The sequence below is a fragment of the Ranitomeya imitator genome, chromosome 5, assembly GCF_032444005.1.
Source record: "Ranitomeya imitator isolate aRanImi1 chromosome 5, aRanImi1.pri, whole genome shotgun sequence".
Classification (NCBI taxonomy): Eukaryota; Metazoa; Chordata; class Amphibia; order Anura; family Dendrobatidae; genus Ranitomeya; species Ranitomeya imitator.
The window spans coordinates 658,914,971-658,936,542 of record NC_091286.1 but is presented as its reverse complement, the minus strand read 5'-3'; the positions used below and the strand labels follow the sequence as shown (position 1 = coordinate 658,936,542).

The window sequence follows — 21,572 nt, the reverse complement described above, 5'->3', positions numbered from 1 at the left end:
GTATTTTACCTATTTTGTTACTTTTGTGTGTGATGCATCAGCCTAAGTTGGTGAAGTAATAAAAATATAGGCATAAATTAAATTTATGGTATCAAATAGCAAAAAATTGGCATGTGCATATGTATTCACCAATTTCTGGTGCGTGCAATTTCCTTGATAAGTCCTATGATTAGTGACAGGACGCCCCCTGTGTGCAATGCTCACCATGTGATACTAAGACGGCACAATCCTCAGTATGGAGGAGGACAACATTCCACCGACGTCCATGTCCAACATGACTGGGCGTCCTATGAGCCCCCGCTATAAAGCTCTGATGGTAATCCTTCAGCCCCCGCGTTAACAATATTGCTCTTCAGCAATTAATGGAATAAAAAAATAATAGTGATTTGCATATAGAAATATGTATATGTAACCTCACGCCCAGGAAGCGTTCCCGTACTGTCACGTCATGGGGGATTTTTCAATAAGAAGCAAACTGGATTAACGAGATATTTATGCGGATAATGAAACTACCGTAATATTGTGAGTCATGTAAGTCAGGAATTCAATTAACACAATTATAATACTGTCATACAGTGACATGTAAAAGTTTGGCGCACCTGGTGAAAATTACAGTTATTGTGAACAGTGAAGAAAGTTGAAGATGAGCTGATCTCTAAGTTACGGATGACACATTTCCTTTGTATTTTAGGCAAAAACAAATATATTTTCATCATTTACATTTTAAATATATCAAAAAGGAAAATGAAACAATGCAAAAGTTTGGGCACCGTGCCTGGTTAGTAACTAGTAGTATCCCCTTTTGAAAGTATCACAGCTTGTAAATGCTTTTTTCAGCCAGGAAAGAGTCTTTCAATTCTTGTTAGAGGGATTTTCATCCATTCTTCCTTAGACAATTATTCCAGTTCTGTGAGATTCCTGGGTCATCTTGCATCCTCTGCTATTTTGAGGTCTAGACACAGACTTTCAATGATGTTCAGATCAGTGGACTGTGAGGGCCATTGTAAAACCTTCAGCTTGCACCTGTTGAGGTCGTCTGTTGTGGATTTTGAAGTGTGATTAGGATCATTATCCTTTTGTAGAAGACATCCTCTTCCTCTTCTCAACTTCTGCTTTTATTTTTTTTACAGATGGTGTTATGTTTGCATCAAGAATTTGTTGAAATTTCATTGAATCCATTCTTCCCTCTACCCGTGAAATGTTCCCCTTGCAACTGGCTGCAACACAACCCCAAAGCATGAGTGATCCATCACCACCTCTGGCTATAGAGGGAAGTGAAGGTGAAGGCACTGCTGTGACTACAGAGGGAAGAAGGTGACTGCACTGCTGTGACTACAGAGGGAAGTGAAGGTAAAGGCACTGCTGTGACTACAGAGGGAAGTGAAGGTGAAGGCACTGCTGTGACTACAGAGGGAAGAAGGTGAATGCACTGCTGTGACTATAGAGGGAAAAAGGTGACTGCACCGCTGTGACTACAGAGGCAAAGAAGGGGAAGGCACTGCTGTGACTACAGAGGGAATAAGGTGAAGGCAATGCTGTGACTACAAAGGGAAGAAGGTGAAGGCACTACTGTGACTACAAAGGAAAGGTGAAGTCACTGCTGTGACTACAAAGGGAAGAAGGTGAAGGCACTGCTGTGACTACAGAGGGAAGAAGGTGAAGGCAATGCTGTGACTACAGAGGGAAGAAGGTGAAGGCAATGCTGTGACTACAGAGGGAAGAAGGTGAAGGCAATGCTCTGACTACAGAGGGAAGTAGGTGACTGCACCGCTGTGACTACAGAGGCAAAGAAGGTGAAGGCACTGCTGTGACTACAGAGGGAAGAAGGTGAAGGCAATGCTGTGACTACAGAGGGAAGAAGGTGTAGGCACTGCTGTGACTACAGAGGGAAGAAGGTGAAGGCACTGCTGTGACTACAGAGGGAAGAAGGTGAAGGCACTGCTGTGACTACAAAAGGAAGAAGGTGAAGGCACTACTGTGACTACAAAGGGAAGAAGGTGAAGGCAATGCTGTGACTACAAAGGGAAGAAGGTGAAGGCACTGCTGTGACTACAGAGGGAAGAAGGTGAAGGCAATGCTGGTCAAAGGGAAGAAGGTGAAGGCAATGCTGTGACTACAAAGGGAAGAAGGTGAAGGCAATGCTGGTCAAAGGGAAGAAGGTGAAGGCAATGCTGTGACTACAGAGGGAAGAAGGTGAAGGCACTGCTGTGACTACAAAGGGAAGAAGGTGAAGGCACTGTTGTGACTACAGAGGGAAGAAGGTGAAGGCACTGCTGTGACTACAAAGGGAAGTGAAGGTGAAGGCACTGCTGTGACTACAGAGGGAAGAAGGTGAAAGCAATGCTGTGACTACAGAGGGAAGAAGGTGAAGGCACTGCTGTGACTACAGAGGGAAGAAGGTGAAGGCACTGCTGTGACTACAGAGGGAAGTGAAGGTGAATGCACTGCTGTGACTACAGAGGGAAGTGAAGGTGAAGGCACTGCTGTGACTACAGGGGGAATAAGGTGAAGGCAATGCTGTGACTACAGAGGGAATAAGGTGAAGGCAATGCTGTGACTACAAAGGGAAGAAGGTGAAGGCAATGCTGTGTCTATAGGGGAAGTGGAGGTGAAGGAACTGCTGTGCCTATAGGGGGAAGTGCAGGTGAAGGAATTGCTGTCTCTATAGGGGGAAGTGGAGGTGAAGGAACTGCTGTCTCTATAGGGGGAAGTGGAGGTGAAGGCACTGCTGTGTCTATAGGGGAAGTGGAGGTGAAGGCACTGTTGTATCTATAGGTTGAAGTGGAGGTGAAGGCACTGTTGTGTCTATAGGGGAAGTGGAGGTGAAGGAACTGCTGTGTCTATAGGGGAAGTGGATGTGAAGGCACTGCTGTGTGTATAGGGGGAAGTGGAGGTGTGAAGAAACTGCTGTGTCTACAGACGAAGTGGAGGTAAAGGAACTGCTGTGTCTATAGGGGAAGTGGAGGTACTGTTGTCCATATAGGTTGAAGTGGAGGTAAAGGAACTGTTGTGTCTATAGGGGGAAGTGGAGGTGAAGGTCCTGCTGTCTCTACAGGTGGAAATGGAGGTGAAGGTACTGTTGTGTCTACAGGGGGAAGTGGAGGTGAAGGCACTGTTGTGTCTATAGGGGTAAGTGGAGGTGTGAAGGAACTGCTGTGTCTATAGGGGAAGTGGAGGTGAAGGCACTGCTGTGTCTATAGGGGGAAGTGGAGGTGAAGGCACTGCTGTGTCTATAGGGAAAGCAGAGGTGAAGGCACTGCTGTGTCTATAGGTGGAAGAGGAGGTGAAAGAACTGCTGTGTCTATAGGGGAAGTGGAGGTGAAGGCACTGCCGTGTCTATAGGGGGAAGTGGAGGTGAAGGCACTGCTGTGTCTATAGGGGAAGCGAGGTGAAGGCACTGCTGTGTATATAGGGGAAGTGGAGGTGAATGCGCTGCTGTGTCTATAGGGGAAGTGGAGGTTAAGGAACTGCTGTGCCTATAGGGGGAAGTGGAGGTGAAAGAACTGCTGTCTCTATAGGGGGAAGTGGAGGTGAAGGAACTGCTCTCTCTATAGGGGGAAGTGGAGGTGAAGGCACTGCTGTGTCTATAGGGGAAGTGGAGGTGAAGGCACTGTTGTGTCTATAGGTTGAAGTGGAGGTGAAGGCACTGTTGTGTCTATAGGTTGAAGTGGAGGTGAAGGCACTGTTGTGTCTATAGGGGAAGTGGAGGTGAAGGAACTGCTGCGTCTATAGGGGAAGTTGATGTGAAGGCACTGCTGTGTGTATAGGGGGAAGCGGAGGTGTGAAGAAACTGCTGTGTCTACAGGCGAAGTGGAGGTAAAGGAACTGTTGTGTCTATAGGGGAAGTGGAAGTGAAGGTACTGCTGTCTCTACAGGTGGAAATGGAGGTGAAGGTACTGTTGTGTCTACAGGGGGAAGTGGAGGTGAAGGCACTGTTGTATCTATAGGGGGAAGTGGAGGTGTGAAGGAACTGCTGTGTCTATAGGGGGAAGTGGAGGTACTGTTGTGCCTATAGGTGGAGTGGAGGTGAAGGAACTGCTGTGTCTATAGGGGGAAGTGGAGGTGAAGGCACTGCTGTGTCTATAGGGGGAACTGGAGGTGAAGGAACTGCTGTGTCTATAGGGGGAAGTGGAAGTGAAGGCACTGCTGTGTCTATAGGGGGAAGTGGAGGTGAAGGAACTGCTGTGTCTATAGGGGAAGTGGAGGTGAAGGAACTGCTGTGCCTATAGGGGAAGTGAGGTGAAGGCACTGCTGTGTCTATAGGGGAAGTGGAGGTGAAGGAACTGCTGTGTCTATAGGGAAAGTGGAGGTGAAATAACTGCTGTGTCTATAGGGGAAGTGGAGGTGAAGGAACTGCTGTGTCTATAGGGAAAGTGGAGGTGAAATAACTGCTGTGTCTATAGGGGGAAGTGGAGGTGAAGGAACTGATGTGTCTGTAGGGGGAAGTGGAGGTGAAGGAACTGCAGTGTCTATAGGGGGAAGCGGAGGTGAAGGCACTGCTGTGTCTATAGGGGAAGTGGAGTGAAGGCACTGCTGTGTCTATAGGGGGAAGTGGAGGTGAAGGAACTGCTGTGTCTATAGGGGAAATGGAGATGAAGGAAATGCTGTGTCAATAGGGAGAAGTGGAGGTGAAGGAACTGCTGTGTCTATAGGGGAAGTGGAGGTGAAGGAACTGCTGTGCCTATAGGGGAAGCGAGGTGAAGGCACTGCTGTGTTTATAGGGGAAGTGGAGGTGAAGGAACTGCTGTGTCTATAGGGAAAGTGGAGGTGAAATAACTGCTGTGTCTATAGGGGAAGTGGAGGTGAAGGAACTGCTGTGTCTATAGGGAAAGTGGAGGTGAAATAACTGCTGTGTCTATAGGGGGAAGTGGAGGTGAAGGAACTGATGTGTCTGTAGGGGGAAGTGGAGGTGAAGGAACTGCAGTGTCTATAGGGGGAAGCGGAGGTGAAGGCACTGCTGTGTCTATAGGGGAAGTGGAGTGAAGGCACTGCTGTGTCTATAGGGGGAAGTGGAGGTGAAGGAACTGCTGTGTCTATAGGGGAAGTGGAGGTGAAGGAACTGCTGTGTTTATAGAGGGAAATGGAGGTGAAGGCACTGCTGTGTCTATAGGGGGAAATGGAGGTGAAGGAACTGCTGTGTCTATATGGGAAGTGGAGGTGAAGGAAATGCTGTGTCTGTAGGTGGAAGTGGAGGTGAAGGAACTGCTGTGTCTATAGGGGAAGTGGAGGTGAAAGAACTGCTGTGTCTATAGGGGGAAGTGGAGGTGAAGGAACTGCTGTGTCTATAGGGGGAAGTGGAGGTGAAAGAACTGCTGTGTCCATAGGGGGAAATGGAGGTGAAGGCACTGCTGTGTCTATAGGGGGAAGTGGAGGTGAAAGAACTGCTGTGTCTATAGGGGGAAGCAGAGGTGAAGGCACTGCTGTGTCTACAGGAGGAAGTGGAGGTGAAGGCACTGCTGTCTCTATAGGGGTAGAGGAGGTGAAGACACTGCTGTGTCTATAGGGGGAAGTGGAGGTGAAGGAACTGCTGTGTCTATAGGGGAAGTGGAGGTGAAGGGACTGCTGTGTCTGTAGGTGGAAGTGGAGGTGAAGGAACTGCTGTGTCTATAGGGGAAGTGGAGGTGAAAGAACTGCTGTGTCTATAGGGGGAAGTGGAGGTGAATGAACTGCTGTGTCTACAGGGGAAGTGGAGGTGAAAGAACTGCTGTGTCTATAGGGGGAAGCGGAGGTGAAGGCACTGCTGTGTCTATAGGAGGAAGTGGAGGTGAAGGCACTGCTGTGTCTATAGGGGAAGCGAAGGTGAAGGCACTGCTGTGTCTATAGGGGAAGTGGAGGTGAATGCACTGCTGTGTCTATAGGTGGAAGTGGAGGTGAAAGAACTGCTGTGTCTATATGGGAAGTGGAGGTGAAGGCACTGCTGTGTCTATAGGGGAAGCGAGGTGAAGGCACTGCTGTGTCTATAGGGGAAGCGAGGTGAAGACACTGCTGTGTATGTAGGGGAAGTGGAGGTGAATGCACTGCTGTGTCTATAGGGGAAGCGAGGTGAAGGCACTGCTGTGTCTATAGGGGAAGTGGAGGTGAATGCACTGCTGTGTCTATAGGGGAAGCGAGGTGAAGGCACTGCTGTGTCTATAGGGGAAGAGGAGGGGAAGACACTGCTGTGTCTATAGGGGGAAGTGGAGGTGAAAGAACTGCTGTGCCTATAGGGGAAGCGAGGTGAAGGCACTGCTGTGTCTATAGGGGAAGTGGAGGTGAAGGAACTGCTGTGTCTATAGGGAAAGTGGAGGTGAAATAACTGCTGTGTCTATAGGGGAAGTGGAGGTGAAGGAACTGCTATGTCTATAGGGAAAGTGGAGGTGAAATAACTGCTGTGTCTATAGGGGGAAGTGGAGGTGAAGGAACTGATGTGTCTGTAGGGGGAAGTGGAGGTGAAGGAACTGCAGTGTCTATAGGGGGAAGCGGAGGTGAAGGCACTGCTGTGTCTATAGGGGAAGTGGAGTGAAGGCTCTGCTGTGTCTATAGGGGAAGTGGAGGTGAAGGTACTGTTGTGATATAGGTGGAAGTGGAGGTGAAGGAACTGCTGTGTCTGTAGGGGGAAGTGGAGGTGAAGGAACTGCTGTGTCTATAGGGGAAGTGGAGGTGAAAGAACTGTTGTGTCTATAGGGGGAAGTGGGGGTGAAGGAACTGCTGTGTCTCTAGGTGGAAGTGGAGGTGAAGGAGCTGCTGTGTCTATAGGGGGAAGCGGAGGTGAAAGCACTGCTGTGTCTATAGGAGGAAGTGGAGGTGAAGGCACTGCTGTGTCTATAGGGGAAGCGAGGTGAAGGCACTGCTGTGTATATAGGGGAAGTGGAGGTGAATGCACTGCTGTGTCTATAAGGGAAGAGGAGGTGAAGGCACTGCTGTGTCTATAGGGGGAAGCCGAGGTGAAGGCACTGCTGTGTCTATAGGGGAAGCGAGGTGAAGGCACTGCTGTGTATATAGGGGAAGTGGAGGTGAATGCACTGCTGTGTCTATAAGGGAAGAGGAGGTGAAGACACTGCTGTGTCTATAGAGGGAAGTGGAGGTGAAGGCACTGCTGTGTCTATAGGGGGAAGTGGAGGTGAAGGCACTGCTGTGCCTATAGGGGGAAGTGGAGGTGAAGGCACTGCGGTGTCTATAGGGGGAAGTGGAGGTGAAGGCACTGCTGTGCCTATAGGGGGAAGTGGAGGTGAAGGCACTGCTGTGTCTATAGGGGGAGAGAATGGATAATGGTCCATACCCACTAATAAAATCACTATGTTTAACAGTTGTGGAAAATAAGTGAAGTTTGGAAACCTTTGTTGTGTACAGTGTGATGTTCAATGTCGCTGATATTACAATGATTTAGGAAGCAGAGTAACGAGGAGCGGTTTGGTGGGGTCCTCAAACTCAACCCCCATGCTTGGCTGGGACTTCAAATAAAGTCTGCCAATACTGAGCAGTGTCCACGGGGGGATAGGAGGCATAAACACACAATACAGTGACACAGTTATGTAACAATGGGCCCCAAGTATAACACCATTGTCCGTGCAGTCACACACCACAACAGGCCCAGTTTCCTACTTTGGACTTCTCATATAAATATAAGAAAATCTCCTGCAGTTTTTTGTCTCAAAACCCCAGAGGGGGCAAAAAAATTCTTGTAATCTGCTGTTCTAAAAACAAGAACTAAATTCTGTGAAGTTGTCAAATCCATCAGATACAAAGATACAAAGAGAGACAGGAACAATTAATACTGGAATTATTGGATAGCGATGGTCAGTGACAGCGACGTACATCATCATATCATAAGGCTGACTGTAGAGAGACACATATCCATATGTCTGTATGGGAGAGTATCACAGTGGTTATGAGGGTGCGATAATAGTACATGGGGCAGTATTATAGTAGTTATATTCTTGTACATAGGAGCAGTATTATAGTAGTTATATTCCTGTACATAGGAGCAGTATTATAGTAGTTATATTCCTGTACATAGGAGCAGTATTATAGTAGTTATATTCCTGTACATAGGAGCAGTATTATAGTAGTTATATTCTTGTACATAGGGGCAGTATTATAGTAGTTATATTCTTGTACATAGGAGCAGTATTATAGTAGTTATATTCCTGTACATAGGAGCAGTATTATAGTAGTTATATTCCTGTACATAGGAGCAGTATTATAGTAGTTATATTCTTGTACATAGGGGCAGTATTATAGTAGTTATATTCCTGTACATAGGAGCAGTATTATAGTAGTTATATTCTTGTACATAGGGGCAGTATTATAGTAGTTATATTCCTGTACATAGGGGCAGTATTATAGTAGTTATATTCTTGTACATAGGGGCAGTATTATAGTAGTTATATTCTTGTACATAGGAGCAGTATTATAGTAGTTATATTCCTGTACATAGGAGCAGTATTATAGTAGTTATATTCTTGTACATAGGGGCAGTATTATAGTAGTTATATTCTTGTACATAGGAGCAGTATTATAGTAGTTATATTCTTGTACATAGGGCAGTAATATAGTAGTTATATTCTTGTACATAGGAGCAGTATTATAGTAGTTATATTCTTGTACATAGGGCAGTAATATAGTAGTTATATTCTTGTACATATGGGCAGTATTATAGTAGTTATATTCTTGTACATAGGAGCAGTATTATAGTAGTTATATTCTTGTACATAGGGGAAGTATTATAGTAGTTATATTCTTGTACATAGGAGCAGTATTATAGTAGTTATATTCTTGTACATAGGGGAAGTATTATAGCAGTTATATTCTTGTACATAGGAGCAGTATTATAGTAGTTATATTCTTGTACATAGGGGCAGTATTATAGTAGTTATATTCTTGTACATAGGGGCAGTATTATAGTAGTTATATTCTTGTACATAGGAGCAGTATTATAGTAGTTATATTCTTGTACATAGGGCAGTATTATAGTAGTTATATTCTTGTACATAGGAGCAGTATTATAGTAGTTATATTCTTGTACATAGGAGCAGTATTATAGTAGTTATATTCTTGTACATAGGGGCAGTATTATAGTAGTTATATTCTTGTACATAGAGGCAGTATTATAGTAGTTATATTCTTGTACAGAGGGGACGGTATTATAGTAGTCATATTCTTGTACATAGGGGCAGTATTATAGTAGTTATATTCTTGTACAGAGGGGACAGTATTATAGTAGTTATATTCTTGTACATAGGGCAGTAATATAGTAGTTATATTCTTGTACATATGGACAGTATTATAGTAGTTATATTCTTGTACATAGGAGCAGTATTATAGTAGTTATATTCTTGTACATAGGGCAGTAATATAGTAGTTATATTCTTGTACATAGGAGCAGTATTATAGTAGTTATATTCTTGTACATAGGGCAGTAATATAGTAGTTATATTCTTGTACATATGGGCAGTATTATAGTAGTTATATTCTTGTACATAGGAGCAGTATTATAGTAGTTATATTCTTGTACATAGGAGCAGTATTATAGTAGTTATATTCTTGTACGTAGGGGCAGTATGATAGTAATTATATTCTTGTACATAGGAGCAGTATTATAGTAGTTATATTCTTGTACATAGGAGCAGTATTATAGTAGTTATATTCTTGTACATAGGAGCAGTATTATAGTAGTTTTATTCTTGAACAAAAGGGCAGTATTATAGTAGTTATATTCTTGTATATAGGAGCAGTATTATAGTTGTTATATTCTTGTACATAGGAGCAGTATTATAGTAGTTATATTCTTGTATATAGGAGCAGTATTATAGTAGTTATATTCTTGTACATAGGTGCAGTATTATAGTAGTTATATTCTTGTACATAGGGGCAGTAGTGTAGTAGTTATATTCTTGTACATAGGGGCAGTATTATAGTAGGTATATTCTTGTACATAGGGGCAGTATTATAGTAGTTATATTCTTGAACATAGGGGGCAGTATTATAGTTGTTATATTCTTGTACATAGGGGAAGTATTATAGTAGTTATATTCTTGTACATGGGGCAGTATTATAGTAGTTATATTCTTGTACATAGGGGCAGTATTATAGTAGTTATGTTCTTGTACATAGGGGCAGTATTATAGTAGTTATATTCTTGTACATAGGGGCAGTATTATAGTAGTTATATTCTTGTACATAGGAGCAGTATTATAGTAGTTATATTCTTGTACATAGGGGCAGTAGTGTAGTAGTTATATTCTTGTACATAGGGGCAGTATTATAGTAGTTATATTCTTGTACATGGGGCAGTATTATAGTAGTTATATTCTTGTACATAGGAGCAGTATTATAGTAGTTATATTCTTCTACATAGGGGCAGTATTATAGTAGTTATATTCTTGTACATAGGGGGCAGTATTATAGTAGTTATATTCTTGTACATAGGGGCAGTATTATAGTAGTTATATTCTTGTACATAGGGGCAGTATTATAGTAGTTATATTCTTGTACATAGGGGCAGTATTATAGTAGTTATATTCTTGTACACAGGAGCAGTATTATAGTAGTTATATTCTTGTACATGGGGCAGTATTATAGTAGTTATATTCTTGTACATAGGGGCAGTATTATAGTAGTTATATTCTTGTACATAGGGGCAGTATTATATTAGTTATATTCTTGTACATGGGGCAGTATTATAGTAGTTATATTCTTGTACATAGGGGCAGTATTATAGTAGTTATATTCTTGTACATAGGGGCAGTATTATAGTAGTTATATTCTTGTACATAGGGGGCAGTATTATAGTAGTTATATTCTTGTACATAGGGGCAGTATTATAGTAGTTATATTCTTGTACATAGGGGCAGTATTATAGTAGTTATATTCTTGTACATAGGGGCAGTATTATAGTAGTTATATTCTTGTACATAGGGGCAGTATTATAGTAGTTATATTCTTGTACATAGGAACAGTATTATAGTAGTTATATTCTTGTACATAGGGGCAGTATTATAGTAGTTATATTCTTGTACATAGGGGGCAGTATTATAGTAGTTATATTCTTGTACATAGGGGCAGTATTATATTAGCTATATTCTTGTACATAGAGGTAGTATTATAGTAGTTATATTCTTGTACATAGAGGGCAGTATTTTAGTAGTTATATTTTGTACATAGTAGCAGTATTATAGTAGTTATATTCTTGTACATAGGGGCAGTATTATAGTAGTTATATTCTTGTACATAGGGAGCAGTATTATATTAGCTATATTCTTGTACATAGAGGTAGTATTATAGTAGTTATATTCTTGTACATAGGGGGCAGTATTATATTAGTTATATTCTTATACATAGGGAGCAGTATTATATTAGCTATATTCTTGTACATAGAGGGCAGTATTTTAGTAGTTATATTTTGTACATAGTAGCAGTATTATAGTAGTTATATTCTTGTACATAGGGGCAGTATTATAGTAGTTATATTCTTGTACATAGGGGCAGTATTATAGTAGTTATATTCTTGTACATAGGGGACAGTATTATAGTAGTTATATTCTTGTACATAGGGGCAGTATTATAGTAGTTATATTCTTGTACATAGGGGCAGTATTATAGTAGTTATATTCTTGTACATAGGGGCAGTATTATAGTAGTTATATTCTTGTACACAGGAGCAGTATTATAGTAGTTATATTCTTGTACATGGGGCAGTATTATAGTAGTTATATTCTTGTACATAGGGGCAGTATTTTAGTAGTTATATTCTTGTACATAGGGGGCAGTATTATAGTAGTTATATTCTTGTACATAGGGGCAGTATTATATTAGCTATATTCTTGTACATAGAGGTAGTATTATAGTAGTTATATTCTTGTACATAGAGGGCAGTATTTTAGTAGTTATATTTTGTACATAGTAGCAGTATTATAGTAGTTATATTCTTGTACATAGGGGCAGTATTATAGTAGTTATATTCTTGTACATAGGGAGCAGTATTATATTAGCTATATTCTTGTACATAGAGGTAGTATTATAGTAGTTATATTCTTGTACATAGGGGGCAGTATTATATTAGTTATATTCTTGTACATAGGGAGCAGTATTATATTAGCTATATTCTTGTACATAGAGGGCAGTATTTTAGTAGTTATATTTTGTACATAGTAGCAGTATTATAGTAGTTATATTCTTGTACATAGGGGCAGTATTATAGTAGTTATATTCTTGTACATAGGGGCAGTATTATAGTAGTTATATTCTTGTACATAGGGGGCAGTATTATAGTAGTTATATTCTTGTACATAGGGGCAGTATTATAGTAGTTATATTCTTGTACATAGGGGCAGTATTATAGTAGTTATATTCTTGTACATAGGGGCAGTATTATAGTAGTTATATTCTTGTACACAGGAGCAGTATTATAGTAGTTATATTCTTGTACATGGGGCAGTATTATAGTAGTTATATTCTTGTACATAGGGGCAGTATTATAGTAGTTATATTCTTGTACATAGGGGCAGTATTATATTAGTTATATTCTTGTACATGGGGCAGTATTATAGTAGTTATATTCTTGTACATAGGGGCAGTATTATAGTAGTTATATTCTTGTACATAGGGGCAGTATTATAGTAGTTATATTCTTGTACATAGGGGGCAGTATTATAGTAGTTATATTCTTGTACATAGGGGCAGTATTATAGTAGTTATATTCTTGTACATAGGGGCAGTATTATAGTAGTTATATTCTTGTACATAGGGGCAGTATTATAGTAGTTATATTCTTGTACATAGGGGCAGTATTATAGTAGTTATATTCTTGTACATAGGAACAGTATTATAGTAGTTATATTCTTGTACATAGGGGCAGTATTATAGTAGTTATATTCTTGTACATAGGGGGCAGTATTATAGTAGTTATATTCTTGTACATAGGGGCAGTATTATATTAGCTATATTCTTGTACATAGAGGTAGTATTATAGTAGTTATATTCTTGTACATAGAGGGCAGTATTTTAGTAGTTATATTTTGTACATAGTAGCAGTATTATAGTAGTTATATTCTTGTACATAGGGGCAGTATTATAGTAGTTATATTCTTGTACATAGGGAGCAGTATTATATTAGCTATATTCTTGTACATAGAGGTAGTATTATAGTAGTTATATTCTTGTACATAGGGGGCAGTATTATATTAGTTATATTCTTGTACATAGGGAGCAGTATTATATTAGCTATATTCTTGTACATAGAGGGCAGTATTTTAGTAGTTATATTTTGTACATAGTAGCAGTATTATAGTAGTTATATTCTTGTACATAGGGGCAGTATTATAGTAGTTATATTCTTGTACATAGGGGGCAGTATTATAGTAGTTATATTCTTGTACATAGGGGCAGTATTATAGTAGTTATATTCTTGTACATAGGGGCAGTATTATAGTAGTTATATTCTTGTACATAGGAGCAGTATTATAGTAGTTATATTCTTGTACATAGGGGCAGTATTATAGTAGTTATATTTTTGTACATAGGAGCAGTATTATAGTAGTTATATTTTTGATCATGTAAACTGCGTGTAAGGGCAAAAAAATAATGTGATTGCTCTAATTAATTTGCACCCATCTGACAACATTTCCTTTCAGATTGTTTATAGCACATTTTTAAACTATGGATGTTTGGTTATTTCTAAATTTACTTTCCATGAATGTGAAGTTCAATGTGCGATTAACATTTTTTCACTTAGTGCAACTTGAAGAATCTTTTGCCTTCCAGGAAGCAGGCGACAAGTTGCTGTTGATTGACATGTTATTCTTCACTGAGTTGCTACTGTTGTTCCTGTGTGAGTAATCTGTGCATCTGATTGTCTTATTATCACCATGATACTTTCTGGCTCATAAACACGGAAAATGTGTTAATCAAACGTTTTTGATGTCGTGTTTTAATGTTCTTTTTAGAAATGATAAATCTTATAATTAGCAAAAGTCTCTAATTACATACTGTACATAGCCAACAGTCAGCCTGCTGTTGATGGATCCTATTACAGCTTTGTATAACAATAATAACCATATTAATAATAATAATTCTATTATTTTAAGTTACCCTGCTTGCAGATGGTTTCCAGCCATTGGAAAGATTTTTCTCATACTAAAACTAATCAAAAAGTGGTCAAAACCCGCAAAGTTGATAGAGATATTAAATTTTACTATGTGCTACTTGAAACCTCAGGTCCTTTTTGCTCATATATTTCAATCTATTAAGAATTAGTTTTTGATGCGCAATCATAAAAATAATAATTGACCTATTAATCATACAAGGCAATGACTCACTGAAAGAAAAGTTGTGCAACAAAGAAAAATCTCTCTGCTATGGATGACACTACTTTTATCTTTATCACCTTTGCTAGCGTATGTTTTTGAAAGGGAATGAAGCCGCCTTCTTTCCAGTAATTTCATATACAAGTATTAAACTTTAACATTAAAGGGGTTGTCCAGGGTTGTGGATAAAGTCTACAGACACTCTATGTTACTGTAGACTTGTGAATCCTCACAGTGCATGCTGTCAGGAGTCTCCGGTGCGTTTTGCACACTTCCGGCACATTCCGACTAGACGTGTCCGGACTTGCTCAATTCACTTCCCGCACGTCTAGTCGACATGTGACCTCATGTGTGCAAATCGCATACTGTACCTGGAATCATTCGCCCATTTGCTCCTGGCACTGGAGAATCTTGAATGTGTGCTGGTGCACATAGAGTGACTGCAGACTTTAACCTCGAGCCTGGACAACCCCTTTAATTAAATATTTATTTTAAAAAAATTGGCTCTGATTAATCATTGCTTTTACGTCTGCTTTTTTTATCTCATTTTGTGTGTTTTACTCTTTTTTTGTTGTTGTTGTTTGCACCCAATTATTTTACTGTGCCTTTTTTGGAGTTTATTTTTCATGTGCTTTTTTTTTTTTTGCTTATTGATTTCAGATGTTTTCAGTAAATTCTTTACTTTTTAAAAATTTTCAAAATTTTTCGCTTCTCCATTTCAGTTACCTCTTTCCACCTCCACCCCATGTGTTTTTGAGTATGGCAGAATTTTGTTGCAATCCATGTAACATTTTGTAAAATTTGCGACTTTTTTCGTTGTAAAAAGTCACAAAACAGTGAAAGACAAAAGAAAAAGGTCCGTTTTAGGAATTTTGCAACCATTTTGAAGAATTTGGTGCAAAAAAATGGCAATGCCAAAAAGATAAAGAGTCGGCCTCATGCTAAAGTATGAAGGGTACATATATTTAATCTATTATGTTCCTGGATTCCATCTTATCCAGGGAGAAGAAACTGACCCTCTGGCAGGTAGAGGAAAGCAGCGGCAGCTTTTAGCATGAAAAAAGAATAAAAAAAAGAAAATTGTGCAATTTCTCCATTTTCGGCAATCATGTGTGTTTGAGGGAAGAGGGAGACTCCATTTTGGATCTATTAATGCAGGCCCAATATATTATCCAGAGCTCTCCTTCTGCTCCCGGAAACTGTGGCACCCACCCATGGATAAGTACACATATTCCCAAAAGAAGAGGAACATGCCATATGGCCAGAGAATTAGAGGCCACATGTTAGTTAAAGCGATGAGGAACAGAGCTGGGACCTACGCTGTCTTTTGTGCAAATCAATTGCAATTGCATATTGAGATGTCTGTGCTCCTCACACCTAGCCCCATTTTTTGATGTTATCCTGCCTCTGTCTTCATGTTTAGGTACCGTCACACATAACGATATCGTTAACGATATCGTTGCTTTTTGTGACGTTGCAACAATATCGTTAAGGAAATCGTTATGTGTGACAGCGACCAACGATCAGGCCCCTGCTGGGAGATCGTTGGTCGCTGAGGAAAGTCCAGAACTTTATTTCGTCGCTGGCTCTCCCGCTGACATCGCTGGATCGGTGTGTGTGACCCCGATCCAGCGATGTCTTCACTGGTAACCAAGGTAAATATCGGGTTACTAAGCGCAGGGCCGCGCTTAGTAACCCGATGTTTACCCTGGTTACCAGCGTAAACGTAAAAAAAACAAACACTACATACTTCCACTGTCTGGCCACCGGCACTGTGCTTCTCTGCAATGGCTGTGAGCGCCGGCCAGCCGGAAAGCACAGTGGTGACGTCACCGCTCTGCTTTCCGGCTGACCGGCGCTGACAGTTCAGAGGAAAGCAGAGTGCCGGAGGACAGACACGGAAGGTAAGTATGTAGTGTTTGGTTTTTTTACGTTTACGCTGGTAACCAGGGTAAACATCGGGTTACTAAGCGCGGCCCTGCGCTTAGTAACTCGATGTTTACCCTGGTTACCAGGGGACCTCGGGATCGTTGGTCGCTGGAGAGCTGTCTGTGTGACAGCTCTCCAGCGACCAAACAGCGACGCTGCAGCGATCGACATCGTTGTCGGTATCGCTGCAGCGTCGCTTAGTGTGACGGTACCTTTAGTTAGACAAATGTTGTATTAACTGCAATCTGCTAATTGTCTCCTGCTGTGGCCTATTCTCCACCTCCTTCCCTCCCTGTCTCACCTGGCCTCATTTCTTGGTCATTTGAATGGTATAAGTTGCATGGTGTGGGTCAGATCTGACTTCAGTCAGATGTGACATAATTTCAAGTAACATATTTTAAGTGTGTCATCTGAAATATACCAGAAATAGTCCAGAAAACGGCCAGACGGTAAGACTAATCACTGTCTTCTAAATTTACTTGCCTTTCTTTTTCTCCCCTGCTGTTTAACCATGCTCACATTCCCCCACTGTTTTTTCTCCACTAATCCTCACTCTCCTCCACTAACCCCATACCCTTGCACCCTCAAACCACATAATTATCTCCCCCTCTCTCTTACCCCCACGTCGCTTCATCTGTAGACCTGCTCTATAACCTCAGACCTCTACCACCAAAATATAATATAAGCCAATCACTCTGCTTCACCCACCTGTTTCCCTTTTTCTGCTTATTCTCACTGCTGGTGACGCATCCCCCATTCCTGCCCCCCCCCCATTCATCACTAATCCTCGCCCCTATCCTTCTCACACTATGAGAAACTATCGCAACCCCTCACACTTAAAACCTGTGCCACTGACCCCCACCCCCCCTGCTTCCTCTCTCTGGGGCACTTTGGAATGCCCGCTCTATATGCAACAAGCTCCACGTGATCCACAATCTCTTTACTTCCCGAAACCTTTCCTTCCTGGCCCTCACTGAGACCTGGCTGACGCCCCCTGACACGGCCTCACCTGCAGCACTGAGCTACGGTGGCCTCCAATTTACCCACACTCCTCGCTCTGGCAACAGACATGGTGGAGGAATGGGTATCCTTCTTTCTAAAAACTGTTCCTTCAACCCTATCCAACCCCCACCCTCCCTTATCCTCCCTTCTTTCGAGGTTCACTCTGTCCGTATCTACGCTCCCTCCAATCTCCAAATGGCTGGCATATACCGACCACCGGGCTCAGCCACTGCCTCCATCGACCAATTCTCCACCTGGCTCCTTCACTTTCTCTCTGCTGACATCCCCACCATCATCATGGGTGACTTTAATATCCCTACTGACACCCGACAGCCAGCAGCCTCCAAGCTCCTGGCCCTTACTTCATCCTTTGGACTCACTCAGTGGTCCTCCACAGCCACCCACACAGACGGACATAGACTAGACCTCATCTTCACCCACCTCTGTTCCTTATCTAATCTCACAACCTCTCCATTCCCCCTATCTGACCACCATCTACTCACCTTCTCATCCTTGTCCTCCTCACCTGCCCCCCATGTCCAGCCATTACCACATCCTCGCAGAAACCTAGACATTCACAGACTCTCACACTCTCTCCTACCCCTACCCTCCATATCTTCACTCCACAACACGGACAGTGCCACCGCTTTCTATAACTCCACCCTCACATCAGCCATAGACTCAGTCGCCCCTCTCATGCATGGCACAGTGCGACGAACCGATAGGTAACCCTGGCATAACAATCTCACAAAAAAACTTCGACAAGCATCCAGAGTTGCGGAGCGGCGTTTGAAGAAAACACACCTGCCAGATGACTTCACTGCTTTCAAACAAGCTACATTTGACTTCAAATTTGCCCTCACCTCCGCTAAACAGACCTATTTCACTAAACTTGTATCTTCACTATCCTACAACCCAAAACAACTATTCAGCACATTTACTTTCCTCCTCCGCCCACCACTGCCACCTCCAACTCCCCTCATCTCCTCCGAGGACTTTGCCAACTACGTCAAAAACAAGATCGACCAAACAAGGCTAACCTTTACAGTTCCATCAACCCAACCACTCCATATACCAGACCTCTGCCCTTCCCTAATAACCTCCCTCTCCAAAATCACTGAAGGAGAGCTTACTCGCCTCTTCTCCAAATCGCACCTCACCACCTGTGCACTTGACCCCATCCCCTCCCACCTGCTCCCCAACGTCACTAACATGCTCATTCCAGCCCTAACCCATCTCTTCAACCTATCTCTATCTTCTGGTACCTTCCCCTCGGCCTTCAAACATGCCACCATTACACCCATCCTCAAAAAAACTAACCTTGACCCAACTGCTATGCCCAGCTACCGCCCCATATCACTGCTCCCGTTTGCTTCAAAACTCCTTGAGCAGCATGTCCAATTTGCTCCCACCTCTCATCTAACTCTTTCCTTGACAACCTCCAATTTGGCTTCTGCCCCCACCACTTCACCGAAACTGCCCTGACAAAAATTACTAATGACTTACAGCCAAAGCTAACAGAGAGTTCTCCATCCTCCTCCTTCTTGACCTGTCCTCTGCTTTCGACACAGTCGATCACTGCCTACTGCTACAGATTCTTTCTTCCCTTGGCATCAAAGACCTCGCCCTGTCCTGGATTGCCTCATACCTTTCCGACCGCACATTTAGCGTTTCACACTCCCACACCACCTCCTCATCCCGCCCTCTCTCTGTTGGAGTCCCTCAGGGCTCTGTCCTAGGGCCCCTACTTTTTTCTATCTATACTCTTGGCCTAGGACAACTCATAAAGTCCCACGGCTTCCAGTACCACCTGTATGCGGACGACACTCAGATCTACCTCTCTGGCCCAGATGCCACCTCTCTGCTGTCCAGAATCCCGAAGTGTCTGTCAGCCATATCCTCCTTCTTCTCCTCTCGCTTCCTAAAACTCGATGTAGACAAAACCGAACTCATCATCTTTCCCCCATCTCACGTATCCCCCCTACCTGACCTATCTATTATGGTAAATGGCATCACGCTCTCTCCCGCACCTGAAATCCGCTGCCTCGGGGTAACTCTCGACTCTGCCCTGTCCTTCAAACCTCACGTCCAAGCTCTTGCCACCTCCTGTCGCCTCCAACTAAAAAATATTGCCAGAATCCGTTCCTTCCTCAGCCCACAATCTACCAAAACTCTTGTGCATGCCCTCATCATCTACCGCCTCGACTACTGCAACACCCTCCTCTGTGGCCTCCCAGCTTACTCTCTTGCACCACTCCAGTCTGTCCTCAACTCTGCTGCCCAGCTAATCCACCTCTCTCCTCACTACTCCCCTGCTTCTCCCCTCTGCAAATCCCTCCACTGTCTCCCAATTCCCCAACTAATCCAGTTCAAACTACTAACATTGATCTACAAAGCCATTCACAACCTGTCCCCTTCCTATATCTCTGAACTAATCTCCCAATATCTTCCCTCACGTAATCTCCGATCCTCCCAAGACCTCCTACTCTCCTCCACACTTATTCGTTCCTCACACAACTGCCTCCAAGATTTCCCCCGAATATCCCCCATCCTCTGGAATTCCATGCCTCAACACGTCCGACTATCCACCACCCTCGGCTCCTTCAGACGGAACCTGAAAACCCATCTCTTCAAGAAAGCCTACAGCCTGCAATAACCATTCTGCTGCCTCGCCATTGCCAGAGCCGCCACCTCGCCCCTACCTTCTGTCTCTTCCCCACTACCCCATAGAATGTAAGTCCGTAAGGACAGGGTCCTCTCCCCTCTGTACCAGTCTGTCACTGTAAATTTGTTTACTGTAAACGATATCTATAACTCTATATGTAACCCCTTTCTCATGTACAGCACCATGGCATTAATGGTGCTATATAAATAAATAATAATAATAAATAATAAAATCAATCAGCGATCAATGGAAACTGTAGACAGCTGGGCGCCGACATCTAGGGATGAATTATGAGAGTACCATGTCTCTCAGGGTAAAGTCTAATATACCACCTGAATCCTGGGAACCTTCTACCCACACATACTGTAGAATCATAGAATGTCATAGTTGGAAGGGACCTCCTGGGTCATCTGGTCCAACCCCCTGCTCAAAGCAGGATTCACTAAATCATCCCAGATGTCTGTCCAGCCTCTGTTTGAAGACTTCCATGGAAGGACAACTCACCACATCTGGGTCTCATCATTCTCCAGCTGTCTCAGATACCGAGCTATCGAGACTGGCCCTCCAGAACTACTTAGCCGACCCAAGTTTGGACTCTCCATATCGGTCCAGCCCCAAGGAACTCGTTGAGATGTCAGTCGTCCCATTTGGAAATCCCATTAGGAAGTTATGACCCATCCTAGATATTGGCAATTATTTCAGCTAGGAGGTCAAGGGAGGTGGTTTCAGTCCAACCCAGAGGGGCGGTGGCAAATATAGGAGGGGGAGAGCTAAGGGTTAACAGCTAGCTACACACCTTTAGCCAGTGTCATTGTTCTGCCATGGAAGTCGCATCACGTCATGCATGGAGACGGACCAGAAACTAAGAAAGTACCTGTGGACTCGAGCGCTTCCCTGGGCCCACATGTTATAAGGAACTGTAACGTAGCAAGGCGCCTAAGAGAAGACGTGAACTATGGAAATATAGATGGAATTGTTATAATTTCCTTATAATTACTTGTTTTTGTAAATAGTGACATTTTCTTCCTACAGTCGGACTTATCCAGATGCGGCCTTACAGACCTTCCCAACTTCCTGAGACATCCACCTTGTTTTCTCCTCGTTGTCTTCATTTAGAGGTCCTTCTCAAAAAATTAGCATATAGTGTTAAATTTCATTATTTACCATAATGTAATGATTACAATTAAACTTTCATATATTATAGATTCATTATCCACCAACTGAAATTTGTCAGGTCTTTTATTGTTTTAATACTGATGATTTTGGCATACAACTCCTGATAACCCAAAAAACCTGTCTCAATAAATTAGCATATTTCACCCATCCAATCAAATAAAAGTGTTTTTTAATAACAAACAAAAAAACCATCAAATAATAATGTTCAGTTATGCACTCAATACTTGGTCGGGAATCCTTTGGCAGAAATGACTGCTTCAATGCGGCGTGGCATGGAGGCAATCAGCCTGTGACACTGCTGAGATGTTATGGAGGCCCAGGATGCTTCAATAGCGGCCTTAAGCTCATCCAGAGTGTTGGGTCTTGCGTCTCTCAACTTTCTCTTCACAATATCCCACAGATTCTCTATGGGGTTCAGGTCAGGAGAGTTGGCAGGCCAATTGAGCACAGTAATACCATGGTCAGTAAACCATTTACCAGTGGTTTTGGCACTGTGAGCAGGTGCCAGGTCGTGCTGA

The 21,572-nt window shown here is 42.6% G+C and overlaps 2 protein-coding genes across 2 annotated transcripts in view; both read right to left on the bottom strand.

Moving 5' to 3' along the window:
• ADGRF5 (adhesion G protein-coupled receptor F5) overlaps positions 1 to 21,572 on the bottom strand; it is a 226,538-nt gene that overhangs the window by 113,555 nt on the left and 91,411 nt on the right. The window lies entirely within an intron of this gene.
• LOC138637929 (sialidase-like) overlaps positions 2,592 to 21,572 on the bottom strand; it is a 45,252-nt gene continuing 26,271 nt past the window's right edge. The window contains exons 2-12 of the mRNA XM_069726848.1: positions 20,941 to 20,999; positions 20,753 to 20,831; positions 7,036 to 7,225; positions 6,650 to 6,941; positions 6,367 to 6,516; positions 5,239 to 5,604; positions 4,848 to 4,997; positions 4,037 to 4,327; positions 3,258 to 3,476; positions 2,970 to 3,194; positions 2,592 to 2,840 (exon numbers count right to left, since the gene is read on the bottom strand). Coding sequence (XP_069582949.1) covers positions 2,592 to 2,840; positions 2,970 to 3,194; positions 3,258 to 3,476; positions 4,037 to 4,327; positions 4,848 to 4,997; positions 5,239 to 5,604; positions 6,367 to 6,516; positions 6,650 to 6,941; positions 7,036 to 7,225; positions 20,753 to 20,831; positions 20,941 to 20,999 — 2,270 coding nt within the window. The remainder of the gene's footprint in view (positions 2,841 to 2,969; positions 3,195 to 3,257; positions 3,477 to 4,036; positions 4,328 to 4,847; positions 4,998 to 5,238; positions 5,605 to 6,366; positions 6,517 to 6,649; positions 6,942 to 7,035; positions 7,226 to 20,752; positions 20,832 to 20,940; positions 21,000 to 21,572) is intronic.